This window comes from Halichoeres trimaculatus, unplaced genomic scaffold (genome assembly GCF_033239565.1).
Source record: "Halichoeres trimaculatus isolate MK-OKI-2021-1 unplaced genomic scaffold, fHalTri1.1 fHalTri1_scaffold_14, whole genome shotgun sequence".
Lineage (NCBI taxonomy): Eukaryota > Metazoa > Chordata > Actinopteri > Labriformes > Labridae > Halichoeres > Halichoeres trimaculatus.
Window position 1 is genome coordinate 21,506,440 of NW_027437192.1, and position 19,487 is coordinate 21,525,926.

The window sequence follows — 19,487 nt, forward strand, 5'->3', positions numbered from 1 at the left end:
TACAGGCATCCTAGTCTGGCATAGTGAAAAGGAGAAACAAGCATGATATGTCCCACAATATAAATCAAAGTAGAATAAAGCATGGGTCCACTTAAAGAACCAACTTATCAAGTCACTTCTTTGTAACTATGTTTTAGCCACATTCAAAAATCTGGAATATGCTATCTTATGTCTCAAAGGTTGTTTTGACTGATATGAAGTCTTTTTAGTTTCAGTGAATATTCTGGTGCACACTGAGCATGAACAAAAGCTCGGACATAACAGTCGTATTTGTTGTTTATTAGCATAACATTGTTTTTGTATCTAATAAATATCAAAAAGGGGAAAAAAGGATGTTAAATACAGTACATTCCATTTGCAGAGAAGCAGAGTCGAACCTACATGAATTCAGAAGAGAACCGTAGATTTGCGGGGTCAGAGAGTCACGACCATCTTCCTGGTTTAAGATTGCATTGGCCAGCAAACAGCACTACCATAACCTCACATACAGTAGCATCGTTTACTGCTCTCCCACACTCTTGCATCTTTGAGGTAAAAAAATACATCTTTAGTATCGATACATTCATACAAATATAAAAGCGTCTTTATATCCTTGTTGTGCTTTTTTTTCCTTTGTGGGAATATTGCCTTCACTCGGACCAGCTGAGAAAATAAACCTCAGAGCTGACACCCCCGTGTGACAATCAAGAAAAGGCCGACGTCATGTCCAATTCAATATTGGTGGTTTAGCTCCAGGCCTTGTTGTAACAGGGGCGACTTCCTTGTGCCTAAAATTACCCAACATCCAATAAATATGCATCAGTAAATGCCAGGTTCAGCTATAAAAAGATTGAACCGCTTTCTTTAAATAGATAGATAAATGGCAAGCTGGATTTCCACAGGGTGACATGCAGCATGTTAATGTGTGTCTACAGGCACTACTCAAAAGGCTCAGAAAGGCATGCACAGAGCGAGAGAAAGAGGAGGGAGGAGAGAGCCAGAGAGCGGAGTATATGTGTGTGTGTGTGTGTGAGTGTGAAGAGAGGACAGAGTGGGAGAAAAAGTCCCTGTGCTTGGTGTGACGGACGACAGCAGGGGCTGTGCTGCCCGAGGCACAACATAACCCCCCCACCACCCTACATCCCGATTCCATAACCAGCTTCCTCCAGATCCCTGAGGGGCTTTCAGGAAAGAGCACAATACGTCCAATTCCCCTCTCTTCTCTCACACCATTCTGTGCTCCCAGTCAAACCAGCCCCCAACCAGACACGCACTGGTCCATGCAATCCAGAGCATCTGGCACAGGTTGAGTGAGCAAGAAAAGAAGGGTTAAAAGGAGAGGAAATGGCAGAGATAGTGGGGCTGGGGGAAGAGCGGCGGATCCCTCCATCAATCCACTCCTTGTTTTCAGAGGCCACCTTCAGCACACATGATGCTTTATCTTCCTCCATCCAGCCCAGACGACCTGAAACCACCACGCCAGCAGCAAAACAGAGAGGTCAGGGTGAACTCTCTCCTCCTCTGTTTGTCCTCCACTACATGAAGCCCCGCCTCCCACATGGAAGGGGAGGGGCTGGGGGGGTAAGGGTGTCCAGAGAGCTGAGCCAAATCTCTGCATCCTGTCTAACATCTACATTCCTATAAGGTAAAGCTAACACACCTAAGCCTTCTCTGCTTGTCTCATGCAACATGGTATTTCAACACGTGCATTTTAAACAAACGAAGCATCCCTGCAAAAATCCTTCAGTGAGATTTCAGTCACACAGTTTGATCCAAAGTTCCAAAAATACTCTGGAAAAAGTCCAGCTGAATCCAGAAAATTCAGAATAAAAGCTGCTACAAACCCTTTGTGGGGCTGTGATAGGTCCCCCCAAGTCCACTTCTTTGAGAGCACCCAGAGCCCTGATTAGGGTCCTCATCTGCTCCATCCTGTGAAGTTGGACTGTGCACCCTCGACCTGATGGAGCCAGAAACCGCTCCTGTGAAGTGTGAAATCTCTGGTGAGCTGAGTGGCGAGGAAAGTGGGCAAGGCTCTGCAACAACTTGCTGCAGATGAGGGCCTGATAAGTTGGGAGCTGGAGGTAAAGTTGTGTTGGGGACTGAAGAAAATCCCAGCTGGAGGTCTTGGGGTCTGTGTGTAGGAGGGTCCCTGTGGTATATTCCCCCATGCTGCTGGGGGAAGGTGAGGGGAGAGGAGGGTAGGGACATGGGCGTGTCCATCCAGACAGAGGCAGTCTGAGAGGAGGAGGGTGACGGGAAGGACTGAGGAGGGTTAGGATGGGGCCGGTATGTGTGTTGTCCCGGGGAGTAGTGGGCGGGGCAGACTAGAGTAGGCTGGGGTGCTGATGACAGGAGGGTCTCTATGAGGTGGGCCATCCTGTTCATGACTCGTCCAAGGTCGGCCACTTCTCTCCCGAGGTTGTTTACCTGCAAATGCAAACCATCTTCAGAGTTAAAGACAAAAACACAACAAACACTCCCACTTCTCTCTTTCAGTCTGCTCCCTTAGAATAAACTTTCCTCTATCTTCACATGGTCCAAAGAGCTGCAGGATACGCTGTGCTTCTTTGGGGCTTTTGTATTTTCAGGTCAGGCATTTTGGGTCAGATTTTGCATTTTTATTTCTGCCTCCTGCTTGTCGTTTTGCATGTAGCATCGTGCTGCTATAATTGGTCATTACTTGGATGAGGACGGGCTGGTGATTAGCTGCTCTCTGCACGAGGCATGTCCTCAGAGGGCACAAACCACCAAGCCCTGCCAACGTGCCATCTGCTTCTGCCAGTCAAAGCAGTCATGGACGTACGTCAGGCCGATCATGCACATCAGTGCTAACTGGAGGAACATCAGGCCTCAGCAGGACACACAGCTGCAGGTGGGATCTGCTACAGTGGCTGTGTGAATACGACCAGCGCTAATCAGGCTGTGTGGATAAGTACATTGTGATCACTGGACTTCAAATAAGCCTGGGAGCTCCTTATTAGCCTCAGAGTAACAGGGAGAGCATGTTGAGACATGTAAGCGACACACGTGCACATCTGAAATTTATGGTGCAAATTAGTTTTCCCACTCAGAGGTCACTCAGAATACTTGGCTGGTCATATTCTGTTAATCATAGCTGCTTTCCTTTGAACCAGCCTTTGAGCTCTTTGACTTTGATAAACTGCACTGATTCCCTGCGGACTGTAGTTTTAAGGAGAAAAATATTCCCTCTTTTTTCACAATTGTCACATCTTTGCCATCGCGCTCCCTCTCTGTCTTTCTCTCTGCTGAGTGGCTGATAAAAGCTGTGGTCTAAACTCTGGCTCTGATAAAAATAGAGAGAGCACAGGGAGCTACAGGACAGTCCAATCTGAAACGCTGTCAACATGATTTCAGTTCTCCCACCTCAGAGACAACCATCTGTGAAGACCATCAGACAAAAAAAGCAGCTGTGGATGGCCAGAATCCACTGCAGCTACAGGTGCTAGTTAAACCCCAAAGTCAGTGACAACAACATTCAACAGCAGAAGTTTAATACTTATAAAACCACAAGTTTAAAACAAATGTCCCAGTCCATAAGTCAATCAAAACTTTGTTTCAGCAGGAGAACAATGTGGCTAGCATCTAGCAGGGACAGAGTCAGGATTTCAACTTTGGGTGGGCCTTAAATTACAAAAGTTAGTAAAGAACTAGTACTATATATATATATATATATATATATATATATATATATATATATATATATATATTTATATATATATATATATATATATTTATATATATATATATATATATATATATATATATATATATATATATATATATATATATATATATATATATATATATATATATATATATATATATATATTACTGTTACTTTGTATGTTTCAAGTAGATTTGGTTGGTTCGATCCTTTAATATTAAAAAAATTTTAGTGCATCAGACAGCAACGGCTGTCAGTGGTATCGGCCAAAGAGTAACGCACCAATGGGCTGCCTCGACTCTCCATTTATCACAGCCTCTAAGAGCAACAACATTAACCACAGTTAAATAAAAGACAAAAATCCACAGCCATTCCCAAAATAATTTTCTAGTCCTACTGGTAAAACATAAGGCTAAATGAGTCATGACTTTTTTTTTTTTTTTTACCAACAGGCTAAAAATTGCCAAACTTGGCTCATTTTATAGAGACAGGGTGTCTAACAATAACAAAATGAGCGTAAAATGACAAAATTTCATTATATTCCTATTTAAAACTCATTTGAAATAATTAATATATGAATAAAAACAAATGAAAATTTTTTTTCAAAGAAGTTTGCCGGAAGTGGGTGGGCCTGGGACCATTGGGCCCCCCCATGGCACCGCCCCTGGCGTCCAGCCTCTGAGCCTCATCTAACTTTGCAGATTAACATCCATGACGTACGAGATGACGTAACATCCTAAACTCCATTTAGTCCAAGCCTGCCATGGATGCTGGGGCTGAAATCTGAGCGCAGCATTAGTTCACAGCAGCAGTGGCATAAGAAAAACAGAGGCAGGGACCTGAATCCTGCAGCTTGAGTCGGCTGCCTGAGCTGTCTTTCAGGGTTTACTCTGTTAAAAAACTGTAAGCAACAATAAAAATACTTCAGTCTGCAGCTGCCTGGTTGATCATCTACATCGAGATACAACATGAATCACTCTGGGATGGTTGAAAGCGCTGTTTATAGTTTAGTTCTGTTTATTTTTCTCTGTCAGTGATTTTCTTTCATACTGTGACCATGAAACACACAGAGAAGATGGTACATGTGCAACAGATAACACAGACTTGAAGTTTAATACAGTTTGTGAAAAGTTTGTCTGATTTTTGTTTGTAATAGCACTCTGCAGTGAGCAGCCAACAAAGAGTTTGGTTTATGGTCCTTGAATGAAATCTTTCTCTTCACTTTGAAGCTTCTGTGAAAAACCTTCATGTTTTGTTGATACGTGCTCCTCCTGTGGACAAAGTGTTATTCTTATTTCTTTGCTGATCCTTTAATGTACATTTTCTGAAATGTTTTCTGATAAACTTTCAAAGTGTGCACTTCTGTGAGTAGTTTTAGGTGCATATGTCAAGTACACTTGAAGTTTACGCTTCTTTCTAAGTCCATTTCAAGGTCTGTGCTTTAGCTTGTCAACTTTAATTTCAAAGTTCACACTTCAAACAATATTTCTCTAAGCACACTTTCACTTCAAACAGTAGCCTACTTTAGTTTAAATGCTTTGAAGTCAACCTGAAAGTGCTGGTTTTTAGACATCAGACATGAAAACTACTCTACAAGCTGGTTGTTTAATTCTATCTGGTCAGTGTTGTTATTTTTGATCTAACATTCATAAAAGCAGACCTTCACATTTACTCTAATATCACACTCAGTCTGTACTCTATAAAAGGTTATTGTTAGTACTGCTCAAAAATTCTGTTTCATAAAAGTAAGCCTTCAATAGGCCTATCTGAAGAATTTATTTACAGAAGTAGGTCACTGCTGCTGTGAATACATGTGTGTTTACCCACATGAAAATGTGTAAGTTACACCTGAAATACACTACAGTGCACAAGCTGAATGACTGACAGACAGCTGAAGTCACAGTTTGAGGAGTTCCCGCGCTTCCCAATGTACCGATAAGCTTTTCTCCAGTCATGTTGGGCCGTAAAACTTCAAACCTGTTGACTCCTGGGCCCTGTTCTACGAAGCAAGTTCAGCCTAGCGAGATAGCCTTGGAGCTACCTCGCTGAACTAAGCGCGGTAGCCGGCGGTCTCGCGACACGGTTTTACGACGCTGGTTATCAACCTCATAAGTGGATCCAGCTAGGCAATGAGCGCGTGCACGCATATAAGGCGGAGCCCGCTGCATCTGACCAATCGCGAACATGGAGCAGTCTGGAGTGTCAGAGCAGGCCAGAGAGAGAAGGACCACATACTTCACACAGGAGGAGCAGGAGGTGATCATGAGGAAGTATGACGAGCTGAAACATGTATTTAACGTTAAAAGCAACACCGTCGCCGCTGCTAAAGCACGGAAGGAGTGCTGGCAGGAAATTGCTGACAGTCTAAATGCGTAAGTGTAGTGCAAAAAAAAAAAAAAACTTTTGTGCCATTATTATCCTGAAATAGCACTGTTCAACATGCACTTTTACTGTAACATGCAACATACCTAAATTATTTCTTAGATGAATTTATTAATTTGTTCATTCCTATCGTGTTTACATTTTTTTTGTGAGACATGTAGCCCACATGAGCCCTACATGAATTCCTGTCACAATTTTAATACGGGCAATAAAATATTGTCATGAAACAGAAGTGTTGGCATTTATGATCTTTTTATGGCAATGAGAGTTCTTCATTCCCTTTAACTACCTGTAGAAAGTGTCATGTACTACCAACCCCTCCCTGGAAAACTGGTGCCTTTCATAAAGGTGGTCATCCCAAAAAGAGAGTGGGTCGGGCTCCGATGTCCACGGGATCCTCTAAGAACGGACAAGCCATTTTTTTTCGTGAGGGCTCATTGGTCAGTGGGCGGGGTTTTTATAGTCCGCGAGTTCAATCTGGAACCTAACCTGTCCCAGAGCAGGTTAGCCGTTCAGCGTATGTTGCCATGGAGACTCGCCTCGCTGAAGAGTGATCCCGTGTCGTAGAACAGGGAATCCGGAACCTATCCTCAAAGCTACCTCGCTAGACAGTAATCCTGCTTCGTAGAGCAGGGCCCTGCTCTGGCTCCGTTCATTATGTCCGTTCGTTGTCGTAGTCAAGCTAAAAACTGATTTTTGACACGGTTTGTTTTACTTTGAAAGTCACTGGCTGTTTATAGGAAGTTTCCGGTCAAGACTTCCTGTCCCGCTTGATCTTCCCTACTTATGCGTCACAGCGTATTACCTGCGACACGATGGAGCAGCCACGCAGACGTACTGCAACACAATGGATCCAGAGTCTCCCCTTGAACCTAATCAAAGCACAGCTTTCTGAACAGCCTTCTGTGGAGATATATGTGGTGATTTCCATGATGGTACAAACGTTTCTTTACCTCTCTTGAACCACATCAGCATCTGTACAGAATTGACCTTTTTTTGTGGAGGAGCTGTGGCTTGAGGGTCAAAAATTTTATATATGAGGTCAGAGTGCAACACGGAGCAGGTTTATGACTGAGTTCACACAATCAGTAGGTCATTAAAATGCTGCTGTGTTTGAGTGGGTCAGGTCAAAATCAGCTTAAAAAACATGAACCCTGTCATTTATTTCCATCAGAATCTGCCGAGCAGTTTGAGCTTTTTGATGGGAACTGTTGCCATGAAAAATGTACTTTTGTACACTTTTAAGATGTTTTTTCACTATTACAAGTTTTTTTAATTAGCCTAAGTTGGACAAAAATATCTTTAGCTTAAAGTTACTTGATCAGAGCACAAACTATTTTCATCTTACTGTTATGATGAAACAAAACCTTTCATTCAGACACTCTTGGTTTTTCCTGCTTTGAAGTATTCTCTGTTTGTCATGTGTACTTGTGTTTGTGTTGAGAGCAGATACAGTTTACACACCCCCTCCCTTCTTTTCAGCTCCTGTGGTGATCTGAGTGGATGGATGCAAGTTAGGATTAACAACCTACAAGACCACGCTGAGAGACTTCCTGTCAAACACGGGTAACCCACAGAGACACAGAATCATGACAACCCAGCCAACGAGTATAACTGCTGTGAGGATACCGTGCAATTCTCTTTCACACTCCATTTTTTTCTCCCTTCTTTGATTGTCTTTTGGCTCCCTCTCTTGTTTTCTGCCTTTCCATCTCAATTTCACTCTCCTCGTGTCTCTTTTTTAGTTTTTAATCCTATCTGCTCATCCCTGGGTCCAGACTGAGGCTTAGCAGGAGGAAGCAAACACTTCTCCTCACCTGCCAAAAAGTCTAATGCCAATTTAGCCAGCCGCCAGTCAAAGCTGTAGGGTACAGCCTGAGAAGCTGCGTGTGTGTGTGTCTAAAAGCATTATTTCAAACTTGACATCTTACCATATCAGTCTGTTAAACTTCAAAATAAAATCTGAAATATGACTGGCACAATACAGAATGTGTTGTTTTATAAATTTATGGTTTGAAGTTAAATACAACATGAAGCTACAGCCTCATCATTCACCTTCAGTAGCCTCTGATTCTTCTTGGATACAGACATTGCTGTGATATAACACCTTTTATAGTTGAATGGATTTTGTTTTATTTTTTGTTGCCTTTCGACTTCACCTGATTTAATCCAGACATGCTGATATAACCATATGGCTGATACTTACCTGAGCCCATCCCACCTCCCCACACACACTGAGTCTTACCTGCTGGTCAAGATGTTTTAACTGTCCTCTCGTCTCCTCGGCTTTAGCTGCTAGCTCTGCTGTGCTGATCTGCAGCATATCTGTGACATGAATTAGCAAGTTACAAATTGCTTCAAGTGCAGATTGAGAACTAAAAATGTAAAGCCAGCAGTTACTGCATCCGATGAAAACTGTAGACACTGACAGAAAGTGTAAATTCTCATTAATCACCCTCATTATACCAGAAAACTGTAGGGGCTTAGAGAGGAGTCTTTCTCACATCCCAGATTGTGAGGAGCTAAAGAGTGTGGATAGAAATTGATCACATTTGAGAGGTAAACTGCTGTGTGCTGAAGGATGAGGGGACCTGTGGCAGATGCTGAGGCACTGTTTGGTTCACGGACAGGACAGCCTCGGCTGGTGGAGAAGGAGAAGGCCGGGGAACTCTCTCTGCCCTCGCTGTCCTCTGTGCCGTCCACTATCCTGCAGAGAGACATAAGTGTGTGAGCAGAGAAAGTCAAGATGTTTCCACGATAACGTAAGAATCTACAATAAAGAAATGATTAATTTGTCGGGGGTACCAGAATGGCCTAGCCGGGTTGCGTGTACCATGAGGCTAGCCCTTGAGCCATTCAGCCTGGATCTGAGCCCAGCCTGCAGCCCCTTTCCCTTATGTCACTCTTCACTCTCACATTGTTTCCTGCCCAAAGGCACAAAGCCCACCAAAAAGCTTTAAAGAAAAAAAGTGTATGATATTAATGTCTTTGCTGCAGATTTTGACGATCACCGTGTTAGTCCTGATGAGTGAGCACTGGTATTGGTATCAGGTATTGGGCTGACACCAGCCTTTGTTTTTCAAGGTATCAGTACTCATGAAGGCTGTTGATACCAGCAGCTGATACTCAAGGCAAACAAATCTTCCAACAAGTAAGTCCTCCTCACCAGTAGTTGGCGCTACTTGCTGCGATTTGACACTACAGCAAATGTACGCCAGGTCCTGTTTAGACAACATGAATGAACCAGGGGGAGTTAACAGTTTAACTGCTTTATTTCACACTTTAGTTTTCTTTGAAAAAAATACTAAATCTCAGACAGTTGTGATGTTTCATACTCTTTTTAAATAATTGAAAACAAATGGTGGACTCAGAGAGAGTTTGTGTTTTATTTTGGACTTAGGCCCGTTAACACGACAACATTTCATCTGAAAACACTAAAACGCAGGGAAAATCTGGGTTTACACGGAAACGCTGATGGACTGAAAACGCTGTAGTAAGCATGCCAGGCCTGCAGGTGGTGCTATAACTGTCTTGTCCAGAAGCAGCCTCTGGGATATCTCCACTGAAGTAGAGTTGAGCCGATCATCTGGTGTATTGGGGGATACTAAGTGAACGTTAGTCAGCAGATACAGCAGATTGAGCAGCACAAGCACAACAAGGTAATTCGCGACGATCGTACAACGGTACTGTTGTCTTGTTGTATGCGCTTGAGTGACGTCACTGTTTCCACTGAAAATGTCGGCTTACACAGCAACGGTGTCTGCAGTGTTTCAGGAAAATCCCCCTCTGGAGGCCGTTTTCAAAAGTTTGCGTGGCTCAAACACCGTTTCCATGTATACGTAAGGCTAAAACGCAACAAGACTCTTGCGTTTCACCCCAAAACCATTGTCATGTAAACAGCCCTTCAATTTTAGAGTGACTGTGGCGACTTTGTTCAAAATGATTGGTCAATGTTTAATAACTTTTTTTTTAAACTTGGTATCAGCGAGTACTTAAGAGGAGGTCCTCGTACTGGTATCTGTCTGAAAAAAAGTGTTATCAAACATACCTACATGTTAGAATTATATTTTAAACAATTCCCAGAAAATTCGAATCCTTTTTTCATTAAGCTATCCTTCAACAAATACATAAATAAACAAATAAACAGTAATTAACAAATTTATTAGACCACCCTTCATAAGAATGAGAAAATCACTCAGCATCATGAAGTGCTTTAACTCTGACTCCTTTTTCAGACATTTCCCTACGCTTCACCATTTTGAATAGGAGAGAGGAGTTTCTAATTGAATTCTTGTTTATAGTCCCAAACTTGAGCCAGAAAACACACTGGAGTTTTACAAGAAGTCAGAAATTAATTAAAAATAATATGAAGTTGAGTTAGCAACAAAAACAAAACAGGTTTTCCAAATACATAATGCACCCTGGGATTGAAAGGTACCATTGACATATGAACAGATGAATCATTGAATAAACCTGCAGTCTTCCTCTTGTCTAACATGGATACATTTAACCATGATCTCAGATACCTGCCGTATATGATTTGACTCACGTAATATACTTCATCATTTTGAATGAACTTTTTCAAAACTGACCGAAAAATCTACAGAAAACCACACGTGGGTCACAGTTTGAAAACTTCTTAAAAGGTCTAAAAAATCATGTTTCTTTCATTTCAACTGTAGCTCCCAGCTCTGCTTTGTACAACATGCACTTGCTAAAGATTGACAGCAGCAGCCCTAACACAGAGGCACCGAGTCACAGGGACACAGGCCTGCACAGGCAAATCAATACGGCTCTCGCTCACCTGGGGCTCAGGTTGGACGGGTCCAATGTGCTGAGTGTAATTTCCTGGCTCTTCCTTCGGGACCTCCTGGAGTTCTGGCTGGGTTGGTTCAGTGGAGACTTTCCACCTGTGTCCTTGAGTTTTGCAGCTTGGTTCCGCTCCGATGACAGAGACACAGACATGCCCTCATCTTCCTCTTCTTCCTCACCCCCCTCGTCTTCCTCCTGTTTCTCCTGTGCCTCAATGATGGGCGGAAAGCCCTGAACCACCCGGCCATTTCTACCCACCCTGGGCTGGAAGAATGAGAAAAACAGAAAAAGGAAAGTAAAGAGTTAAATAACTCCAGAAAGCAGGAAACCTAATGAAATCAGAATTTATTCATGCTGGTTTGACTCATCTGAAGCTTCAGCCTGGATGTCAAATTTAGTTAAATGCCTCCTTTTCCTAACACACAGGAATTCTTGATATCCTGTCACAGAAAAATGTTGCCATAGTCACGTTTTCTGCCCCCTCTGAAGATGCTGAATACACTAATCGGTACTAGAACACCATGACCCCAAAACACACAGAGGTGATTTCAATATGCACTAATGACCTCTAACTGAAAGAAGCAGACGACTCAGCTGGATTCATGATGGATGAGGCTGAGCTCAAATCCCCACATCAACATCTGAGACTAAAACTGGGAGCTGCAAGTTATTGAGGTCAACGCTGTTGAACTCTGACATCGGTCTTAATGACCAGAGAGACCCGAGGACTTTGCAAGGTCGTGTGAAAAGCACCGTCCAGCTGCCCAAAATTAAAAACCGGGCTCAATTAAAGCTATCAGAGTGGATCATATCTTCAGAGCAGGCTGTCAAAAAGAGAAATGGGACTTTGCTTCGATAAAATCAGGTGATTTAATCATGATTTTTTTTTTTTTACCTTTAGTTTGTGCTAAAAAAATTAGAGTTACCTCAGAAAAACAAAAACAGAATTGGTCCTGGCAGAGGGGAGGATTAATGGAGAGAGGAGTTAGTGACAGTGACACTGTCTTTAATTCTTCTCCCTCAAGTTGCTTTGTCACTACAATTAAGTAGATCATGTAGGCTCTAGAGTAGTGATAACTAGAGATTCCCACCTCCCTACGAATATCACTGTTAGTATTTGATAATATCAAAAAAAAAAATGTACAAGTGACTCAAAGGTGTAAGTCATAGACTATGGACAGCTTGGCTCTGCCATTTATCATTGAACAGTTTTGAAGCCAAAAAACCCCTGTCACAGACGCAGCCATTGGCAGCAATTGCAGCCAGAGTCTGCACAGTAGAGACTGTGAGGGATTCTGGGAGAATCTGAGTGAAGCCGGGTGACAAAAATAATAATAATAAAATAAAAAATAATAATAAACAAAAAATAATTATTTTTTTTTGTTTTGAGAGTCTAATCCTTTCCTGGCTCTACCTCTAGACATATTTTTCTATCCCCTAAAAATACACAAGAACAGCAGCTGTCAATCATCATTAAATGTGATGAAGACAGCCAAATGATATCTTTAAATCACCGCAACAATCTGACGTGAAAAACATTTCTACAAGGTGTATTTATTTTTCAAAGTTTGACCGCAGCCCATCTGGAATGGCTGGGGAGCCAGAATTTTTGACCTATACTGCAGCCAGCCACCAGGGGGAGCAGTTTTTGTGGCGACCTCACTTCAAGCCTAGCAAGATGACGTCCATTTTTTTAAGTCTATGGTGTAAGTAATCCAGTTTCTCTAGTCTTTTGGAGGTCTTCATCTGGATCAATTGGATCAAATCCATTTTTTATTTGCAAAGGATAAGACAAAACTAGGATGGATTACCTGATCCTGCTTTACAAGAAGTGGATTTCCAAATCTTGACAGTTTTCATCCACATTAATCCTATGAACATCTGATCCCCTTAAAGGAGGGCCCAATGAGGTCAAACCAGACGTGCTCCAGTAGGTAACCTATTGATCAACAGCCTATGACTGAGAGGTTAATGGCTCAGACAGCTGTTCTGACTTTTTGTAAAATATCTGACTTCAGATTGTTGTGTTTGTGCTTTTCTTCACATTCTCAACATCGGAAAGCAGTCTGACAGCATGTGGGGCATTTCATGGTGCTCTATTCTGAGCCTGCTGTGATTTAATGACTGCTAACTCACTCTGCAGTGGATTGATCTTTTCTCCTCTCCCGACCTTCTCTCCACAAGAAAAAAAAAAATCTCACCATCATTTGAATCATTAAGTGTACAAGAGTGATCGAGTCTATTACCAGAGTTGGAGGTCGCCCTGCAGACTTTTTACATGTCAGGACAGATAAATAGATCTGCTGTTGAACTTAATCTGAGTTTCATTATTTTCTAATGTGGTCTGATTAAAACATCCTGAGCTGGTCCACACAAAGGGAGGCTCATTATTACCTTTAGATTGTAAATCATCAATCAGTGCTGGAGTGTGATGCAGTGTACGGGGTCCATTACCTGAGTATCTAAAGTTGTTGTAGATAGTTTGGCTTTCACCTGGAAGAGAGCCACACAGATGATATACAGTAAATTGAGTGCAGGACAGAGCAATCAAGATGTGTCCTCCCTTCCTGCCTTAGAGATTACACAGAGGCTTTTCACAACACTCAGCACTTCACGCTTTTTCCCAAAGTGTACTCAAGGATGTGATAAATGACTATATGGCTCAAGGTGTTTCTATGATTGAAAATAATTCACTTTAACACACTGAAACACACTGAAACACACACAAACACACACAAAGGGTACAGTGAAGTAATATCCAAACAGCAATCTTCTCTTTCCAGCAACAAACACATCCTCCATCTCTTCCCCGTCTTCATTTTAACTCCACTCAGTCCTCAGATTCAGGCTGCCTCTCCGAGCACTGGCTTCACCTAAAAGCCCTGCGGCAAAAAAATGTGTGTGTGTGTGTGTGTGTGTGTGTGTGTGTGTGTGTGTGTGTGTGTGTGTGTGTGTGTGTGTGTGTGTGTGTGTGTGTGTGTGTGTGTGTTTGTGTGTGTGTAAGTGGGCCAGGGGTGTTCAGGCTAGGGAGACAGAAACACCTGAGTGTAATTACAGCAGCATAGCACATCCAAGTGCCCGTTTTTGCCCTCTCTCTGTCTCTCGGACACACACACACACGCACACACACACACACATGCTAATCACCCACGCACACACACACATGCTAATCACACACTTCCCTTTTCTAATTCTCAAAACCTTCCTCTCATAATTTCTCAAACTGCCCTAAAACCTAAAATCTTTCTCTCCTCACTCACTGAATACATCAGCATTTCTAACACACTGTTAATGTTGCTCCAATCATCATACAGTATTTGGAGAGTGTGCATAAAGTGCTTTCATGCTGTGTGCTGCTGTGTTTTAGACTCTCAGCTCATTAATTTCTGCTTCTTTTTTTTTCAAAACAAATGTATCAGGAACCATCAACAGAGATGCAGTTTATTAAAAAACAAGCTGATACAAAGTCACCTCTACAGATAGTGAGTTCAAAAGTAAAAATAAATCCTGTAAATGCTGTATGTATTGTTCCAGTCTCTTTAAGGGGCTTTTCCTTGCTCTCTGTTATTAGTTTAAGCTTCAGCTCAGCAAGGAGGCTTCAATAATGTTCAGTTCAACAGTTATTGTCCCCTTGCAGCATGAGTCACAACATTTGAACACATTGTGACATGAAATAAAGACATAAAACCGTTCAGCCAATCTGCTCATTTAATATAAATGTAAAATGAAATAAAACATTGGACTCTCTCCAGTTTTATCCAGCTCACATTTGAAGTTGGATAGGGTTGATTTTATCCAGAGGAGCGCGTGGATTACTACATCTAAAACAGAAATCTGAAAACTAACACACTACATCAAAATCCACACAAAGTGATAGATTCTGACGGCTGCTTTGAACTAAATGCGCTGTTTGATGTTGAAATATTGTATAACAAAAACTTCTGTGTAACCTACAACCCCAAAGTTGGCCTCTTCTACACTGTCATGTGTATAGTACCTAACAAAAAAAATCAAAAATATCATAATTTTTTTTTTTTTTTTAAGTTTTATCTTTTTAAAAGTAGGGTCTACAGGTTTGTAGAAAAAAAAAAAAGGTCAACTGCTAATCCTGCTCAATCATCTCTTATAGGTCTCTATACATGTGTGTGTCAATGTCTGTATCTGCCTCAACCCCCCTTCTCTGCCTGTATGTTGATACTTCACACTAGCCAATCACAGAGTACGCAACTGACTTTACGTGTTGATTAGTGAGTTGAGTAGGAGCTAATCAGAGCAGCTACGATAGTGGACTTAGCATGGAGGAAGAAAGACACAACCAAAGTGAAACGAAACGCCAAACAGATAAAGCTTTTTCCGAAATGAAGGTGAGGCTACATGCTAACATGCTAAGTTAGCTTCACGACTCTGGAGTCTCTCCCACATTGAAATGCGATGCTACAGGTGGTTGCTGGGCTAGTGAGTGTGTTCACATAGCTTCCATCGATGGCAGTGGGTGTGTGCTGCCACTGGCACTGATCCAAGGAGGAGGAGCCCAGTTTGAATGTCGTTTTTTCTAAGATGTAACAAAAATTCCTGCAGACCCTACCTTTAAGATATTTATCATACGTTGTTGCTGTAATCCAGTCTGAATCCAGCACTCTGCTGGTATCAGGGTAATCTGCTTTTTGGTTTGTAATCTCCTTTGTCAGATTTGAAAGTGTGGAAGAAAACACTGGAGGTTTTGTCCAGATAAGACCAAGGTTATAATAGTTAACTAAAACGAAACTAAAAACGAAAACTGAAATTTAAAATATGTTGCAGTTAACTCAAACTAATAAAAACTAGAAAAGAAAACAAAAACGATAAGTAAACTAAAACTGTATCTTGTGTTCACAAAACTAACTGAAACTAACTAAAATAATAGAGAAAATGTTCTTAGTTTTAGTTTTTGACAATGTTAATAGCCTTTAGGATTTAAATCTATCCAACACATTTTCCCAACCAATTTTACGAATTTTTGGCAGTTGTCAGTGCCGTATGGCACCATCATAGCAACGTACTGGGACGTGCTTGTTTACTGCACTGACTGGCTGTGAGCTGTGCTGCGACAAAACGTAGTGGAGCAATGAATCAGAGCATCTGTAATAGTTTAATTTCATGTGAGTCTGACTTTAACTGTTACAGAGTCCAAGTTTCTAATTATTAAAGCTCATATTATATTATTTTTTTATAATTTATGTTTATATTATCTTTATTTAATTTATGTTAAGTTTTTTTAATATAATTTATGTTTATATTTTTTATATTAAGTTTATATTATTTTCTTGTGTTTAAGGCAGCAGCCAACAGTTCAGTGTCAGCATTGACTGAGCATTTAGCACTATGTTGAACCTGAAAATAAACAGTATCACAAAATATTTACTCTGACCTTTTTGAATCCTGCACCTGGTTAATAAAGTATGAAAAAAATACAACTAAACTGAAACTAAAATAAAACTAAACTAAAACTAAGTCTTGTTGCAAAACTAGAATCTAAAACTAAATAAAAACTAGAATGCCCGCTCTAAAACTATTTGTAACTAAACTGTAATGGAAAAAAAAAAGTCAAAAACTTACTAAAACTAAACTATAATGACAAATCTAAAACTATTATAACCTTGGATAAGACACAAAAAAGACCAGACTACCTGAGCTAATCCTATCATGACATCTTTTTTGTCCTACCAGGAACCACTTCTTAATTCCTTTGCTTTAATACAGACTAATTTTGAAAAGCTGTGCCAACAAGAGATGACTGCACAGTGGAGAATTTCAGACTCAGCACCCAGCTTTGCCCTGGTGGACTTACGTGTGTCTCGTGTCCCTCTCTCAGGTTGTATGTGAGGTCTTGCTGGATGTCCTGTACAAAGTGGTGAGAGTACTCCGGGTAAAGGTCCAGCACCTCATAAAGTCCCTTCAAGTTGACACACTGCAGGTCACAGTAGGTCAGCGCTTTCACATCTGCATTGGTTTTTATCACTCGGTCATCTAAGGACAGATTTGCCCCGATCAGGTCTCCTTTACCTGCACAGAGAGAAAAGCATGATGGAGGTCAGGAAAAGGGTTACAGCATAGTGTTTGTTCTCCTGTAAAAAGGGGTGAGGGTGCAGACTCTGTTTCAGATGTTCCATTTATCAAAGAGTTTCTGTGGGAGTACTCAGGGTGGAGTGTGTGGAAAGAGGTTTTGGAGCATCCGTGGTGCTGATGCATTTGGAAGATTTTGCTGAAGCCCTCATGTCAGAAAATGTGCTGTAGACTTACAGACAAAATCCCTGCAATGTTCAAGCTTTTCTGTAACTGACCCTACCGTTGGTTATGTCTCTGCAGGTACAGTATCTGTAAAATTAAAATGAATGTACAACAAAATATTTAAAGTGACTAAAAGAGTCTTTGGTACCGATGTTTATTTATGTCCTTCAAGATTGAGTGGGAGCATCAGTAACAAGATTTGGTTGATTGAGAGAATCTAAAACTTGTCAGCACTGCTACCAGGTTTGTGTCAAACAAAACGTGTGACATCATGTGCATTAACACTCCTGTTTGCATTTAACACAAACAGCCTCAGTGTTCAGTTTGAATGTTAAAAGACAATAGGATAAGATTTTCCTTTAGAGAACATGAGGATGCCAAGAATAAAGCAAAATGAGAGCTCCTCACAGGAGTTTTACAGTACAAAAGTAGAAATAGCTGTCAGTGTATTGATACTCTCTGTGTCTCTCAGGTGCAGCTCAGAGGAACAAAGCTTTCTGGCATCAACACTGTCACTTTACAAAGCCAGTGACCCATAAGAAATACTTACTTAGTCTGCTCTGACTTCTGGTTTCAGCCTTTTCTTAGACTTTAAACTAACCATTAAACTACGGTCAGGATTGATAAAGCTGAAATTCAAACACATGACTGCACAAGGTGTTACTGTGAAGAATACATTTTCACTATTGTGGTTGGGAAATACATTCAGCTTTATAAAAACATGAGCTGCAGAAAAGCAGCTGAGTGTGGCCAAAGCTGCACAACGTGATGCATCTTGGTCATTGTTGACACTAATTGGCTAGCTCCTTCAGCAGGAGAGTTAAGTTTGAAGGTAAAGCTCAGGTCTGAGAGCTCCAGGCCAAACATATGGAGCCCATAATAATGTGACTTGCATATGAACACGGAGGCCCTGCACTTTCATGTTCATTCTTGTTATTTTGTGTGTAGTCTTGTACGGTTGTTAAAAGATAAATATTCATGTAACAAGACACATGTAATAATTTATAAATTCATTGGAGTTTGTATGCAGCTATGTTAAGCTGAGGTGCTTGTGTTTCTGTATATACAGGTGAGCAAAAGTGATAAAACAGTGTATAAACGTCGCCCCAGATCAACCATGCGTATGAGAAAAACTAGACTTCTGTTCATAGAAAACATTGTCTTTGGTTTCTCGCATGGAAATCCAAAGTTCAACCACTTATAGCCTGCTTTAATATTTACAGTGTAAGTGTGCAGAATGTTCTGTATTTCTGTGCGTGTGTTTCTGTATTTACAGACCCACAGTAAAACTGATGATAGATAAAAGCTATCATCATGATAAAAACCCATGCACACCTGCAAAATTGTTTATTGTGTCCAAGTGTGCAACACCAACAAATTGCCATATCAGTGTGGACAAATGCCCCCCTGGCCTGTGAATGTGGACGGTCTGGAAGACTTAATCCATCCAATCCATGCAAAAAACTGAAGTCTTATCAAGTGTTTTTGTCTTTTTTTAAGTAAAAATTGTCTTATTATACTCGATATGAGCCACTTTCAACTTATCAATCCAGAAAAATGTCTTGGTTCAAGTCATCAGAGTACAAAAATGAGGTTTGAATCGCTTGTAACCAGTAAAAAAATCTGCAAATGGAACAAGAAAAAATTGCTTGAAAATTTCCTTGAGACTAGAACAATGTCTTAATACAAGTAACTTTTCTCTTGTTCCATTGGCAGATTTTTTTTACTGGTTACGAGCAATTCAGACCTCATTTTTGTCTTTAAATAACTTGAAACAAGACATTTTTCTGAACTGATGAGGTGAATGTGGCTCATATTGAGTCTTAAAAGGAATTTTCAACTGAAAACAAGACAAAAACACTTGATAAGATTTCAGTTTTTGCAGTGCAGAATGAGGCACATGTAGACCTGAAGTTTTGACTCTCCACTTGTGATCGAGTCACCCACAGTGAAACCTCTTTTTATCTACACCTTGCAGCTTTTTTGACCAAACAAGAAGATCAAGGCAGCTGGAAATAAACTGAGCTGACAACAAGCTTTTCCACTTTGTTTTACATTAACCCCAGCGTCTGTTGCTCATTAGCAGCTGCCACTAAGTTGTCAGATGATATTAGAAAATTAAATGCACAACTGCTTTTCTAAAACCCTTGGACTGCATGGTGAGGACTTAATCAGGCAAAAAATTGTTCTCGAGTTACATAAGCTATTGTTAGAGGGATAATCACCAATCACTTTAAGCTACTTTCAACACAAAATCACCAAGCAGACCACAAATAAGCAGAAATATTACAGTTATGAGTCTTTAGCTGTATAAATCATCACTGCTTTTAGTAGATGTGGCACTTTGAAGTGTGGCTGACAG

General features: G+C 41.0%; 1 protein-coding gene across 2 annotated transcripts in view; it reads right to left on the reverse strand.

Moving 5' to 3' along the window:
• Positions 1-269: 269 nt before the first annotated feature.
• Positions 270-19,487, reverse strand: part of kcnh8 (potassium voltage-gated channel, subfamily H (eag-related), member 8) — a 108,503-nt gene continuing 89,285 nt past the window's right edge. For both annotated transcript variants that reach the window (XM_074687166.1, XM_074687165.1), the window contains 6 exons: positions 16,686-16,900; positions 13,313-13,351; positions 10,851-11,122; positions 8,638-8,753; positions 8,292-8,371; positions 270-2,406 (listed from right to left, as the gene is read on the reverse strand). In XM_074687166.1, coding sequence (XP_074543267.1) covers positions 1,816-2,406; positions 8,292-8,371; positions 8,638-8,753; positions 10,851-11,122; positions 13,313-13,351; positions 16,686-16,900 — 1,313 coding nt within the window. In that variant the 3' untranslated portion in view covers positions 270-1,815. The remainder of the gene's footprint in view (positions 2,407-8,291; positions 8,372-8,637; positions 8,754-10,850; positions 11,123-13,312; positions 13,352-16,685; positions 16,901-19,487) is intronic.